Source organism: Montipora foliosa, chromosome 11 (assembly GCF_036669935.1).
Source record: "Montipora foliosa isolate CH-2021 chromosome 11, ASM3666993v2, whole genome shotgun sequence".
NCBI classification, from domain to species: domain Eukaryota; kingdom Metazoa; phylum Cnidaria; class Anthozoa; order Scleractinia; family Acroporidae; genus Montipora; species Montipora foliosa.
In genome coordinates this window covers 36,191,105-36,193,604 of record NC_090879.1, presented here as the reverse complement: position 1 = coordinate 36,193,604, position 2,500 = coordinate 36,191,105, and the positions used below count along the sequence as shown (strand labels likewise).

The window sequence follows — 2,500 nt, the reverse complement described above, 5'->3', positions numbered from 1 at the left end:
ATAATCTAAATTGGGCAAAATGTTAAAACTTGGCACTCTAGGGGCTGCTAGTTGGCATGTGGTTAAGACCAGTCACAGCTCTTTTTGCATTTATTATTAGTTTGTAAAATTAATGAAACCATCAACCATTCTGTGTTCATTTTCTTTTTAGATGTGGAGGCGTAGTAAAGGGGACTTTTTTCTAGCTTGTGTGTATCTAAATGAGATGAGTACACCATTCTTGTCTCTCAAGGCAATTCTAGATAAGGTAAATAAATTTTACTCCCATTTAAGTTCTGTATTAATTTCTTAAGTTGTAAGTTCTCTAGTAATTTCCTAAGTTCTAAGTTTGTAGTAATTTCTAGAACATAATAATCAGGTTTTCAAGAATATCAGTGGAGAAGATAAAAAATCAACTGGTTACAGTGCAAGAGATATGTTAGCCACACTTCTCTTGAAATTTCTTTCACTGTTATTATTAGTCACGTCCTATTGAAGGGGTTAAAAGTGTAAATGTTGTATAAAAAGACTACAAAATTTATTTCCAAATTTATATCTTGGGAGCTAGACACTATATAATGTCCCATATAGGTGCACCTACTATTTCTTAGTCCTATTCCTGTACTAATATGAATTTTGTCTCTTTGAAGCTCGGAATGAGAAAATCAACCCTCTATGTGACAAATGGAGTGCTTCTGGCAACTGTGTTCCTGTTTTGCAGAGTACTTGTATATCCTTACATGTACTGGTGTTACTCAAGATATGCTGGTATTTCAATTTTGAGTACTCCACTTAGGATTCCAGTGTTTTGCAATACATTTTGCTTTTTCCTTTTTAGTATTCAAGTTTACTGGTTTGTAATAATAATGAAGGGTGTGTTAAGGTTCTACCAGGGGCCTGCAAACATGACAGAGAAAACTCCAACTTCTGAAGTATGTTTAAATGGTGAAAACGGATTTTTACATAAAAATCACCGTGTGGCAGGGGATGGCAAAGTAATGAAAAGAAAGACTAGTATTTAACAAAAATATTCTGCATCTAAAAGTTACGGAACTGTATACTGTTATTTATTTTGTGAAGTTCAGATAAACCAGGGAAAAGGGAAATAATTATCAAGTTTTGGAAATATCGTAAGATTAGGAATGCAGTGATAATAGTGACTTTTTTCTCTGCATGTTAATCAAGACCATCTCCAATTTTGTTAGCAAATGTCTGGTAAAGTGTTTTCTAACGTCATTTACAACGACAAAGGGTAGTGTTTTTAAGTATCTTTTCTTAATTACTCAAACCATTTTTAGGGTCTGGTTTTTGCTTTGGAGGAAACTACAATGCAATACTTGTATAACACTGTCTGTCATTTGATAGAGAATCGAGGTTATGTTCATAGCTGTGAGGGGGATAGCAACATCATAGTAGGTCTCATTTTGTCTCCAAGTTCAAGTTATTATATTCTTTGATGAATCACTGATTCTAGATAATGTTTGACCTTTATTTATGATCATGACATTTTGTAAATTTTAAATCTGACACATGCAAGAAAGCGCGACTGAAAAAAAAAACTTGTCAGAAGGGGGCACTTCAGGTGTGAATGGGTTAAGATTCCTTTTTGGCCAACGAGTACTTAGATTCTCAGTCAGTAAAGAGCAAAAATATTTCCCGCAAGAAATTGAATTTCTTTGCCATAGGCCTTTGGATACTGGCAAACACTTGTTTGTGGATTTAATTTATCTACATTTTCCACAATCCACTATCCAATTGGGGCTAGATTGCAGAATACCCGGCCCACAAAATATCTAACAGCCCCAGCCCCGTAGTCGTCAGTCGTTGAAATGATGATCAGTCGTGTTGCAGTGCTGCTCTTGCAGTCCCGTAGTCCCGTAGTCGCCAAAATGAATAACAACTCCGTTGTCTAAAGGTCTTACAATGTACTTGGTTAACTACACTTTTCACGAGATCGTGTGAAGAAGAAAGCACTCGTTTTATACTGATTAAGCCTAAGCACTCGTTTCAGTGATTAGGGCTAAGCACTCGTAAAATTTTAGCTTTTTTTTTGCGGTTCGGTTAACTACACTTTTCACGAGATTGTATGAAAAAGAAAGCACTCGTGTACTGATTAAGCCTATAAAGCGCTCGTTTCAGTGATTAGGCTTAGGCATTCTCGTAAAATTTTAGCTTTCCTTTTGCGGTTCGGTTAACGACACTTTTCACCAGATCGTTTTGCCCTTGACTCACTCAGACTTCATTATTCTACGACTACGGCACTGCGGTAGCAGTCGTTCAACTAACTCAGACTACAATATTCATCGACTACGGCACTGCGGCACTGTGGTAGCAGTCGTTCGACTCACTCAGACTTCATTCGTCATCGATTACGACACTGTAGCATTGCGGTAGCAGTCTTACTAACTCAGACTTCATTTTTCATCGACTACGGCACTGCGATAGCAGTCGTTCACCTAACTTAATTGCATAAGTTTGTTTGGTCACTGAGGGACCGCAGGAGCAAGAGATTTGTGCCGTT

The 2,500-nt window shown here is 37.0% G+C and overlaps 1 protein-coding gene across 5 annotated transcripts in view; it reads left to right on the top strand.

The window, feature by feature from the left end:
• The window catches only part of LOC137974959 (TLC domain-containing protein 3A-like), a 19,919-nt gene that overhangs the window by 13,825 nt on the left and 3,594 nt on the right, over positions 1–2,500 (top strand). For 3 of the 5 annotated variants that reach the window (XM_068821977.1, XM_068821980.1, XM_068821981.1), the window contains 2 exons: positions 152–247; positions 630–2,500. The exon at positions 630–2,500 is cut by the window's right edge and continues 3,594 nt beyond it. In XM_068821977.1, coding sequence (XP_068678078.1) covers positions 152–247; positions 630–1,001 — 468 coding nt within the window. In that variant the 3' untranslated portion in view covers positions 1,002–2,500. The remainder of the gene's footprint in view (positions 1–151; positions 248–629) is intronic. The other 2 variants (XR_011117516.1, XM_068821979.1) reach the window with 2 other exon arrangements.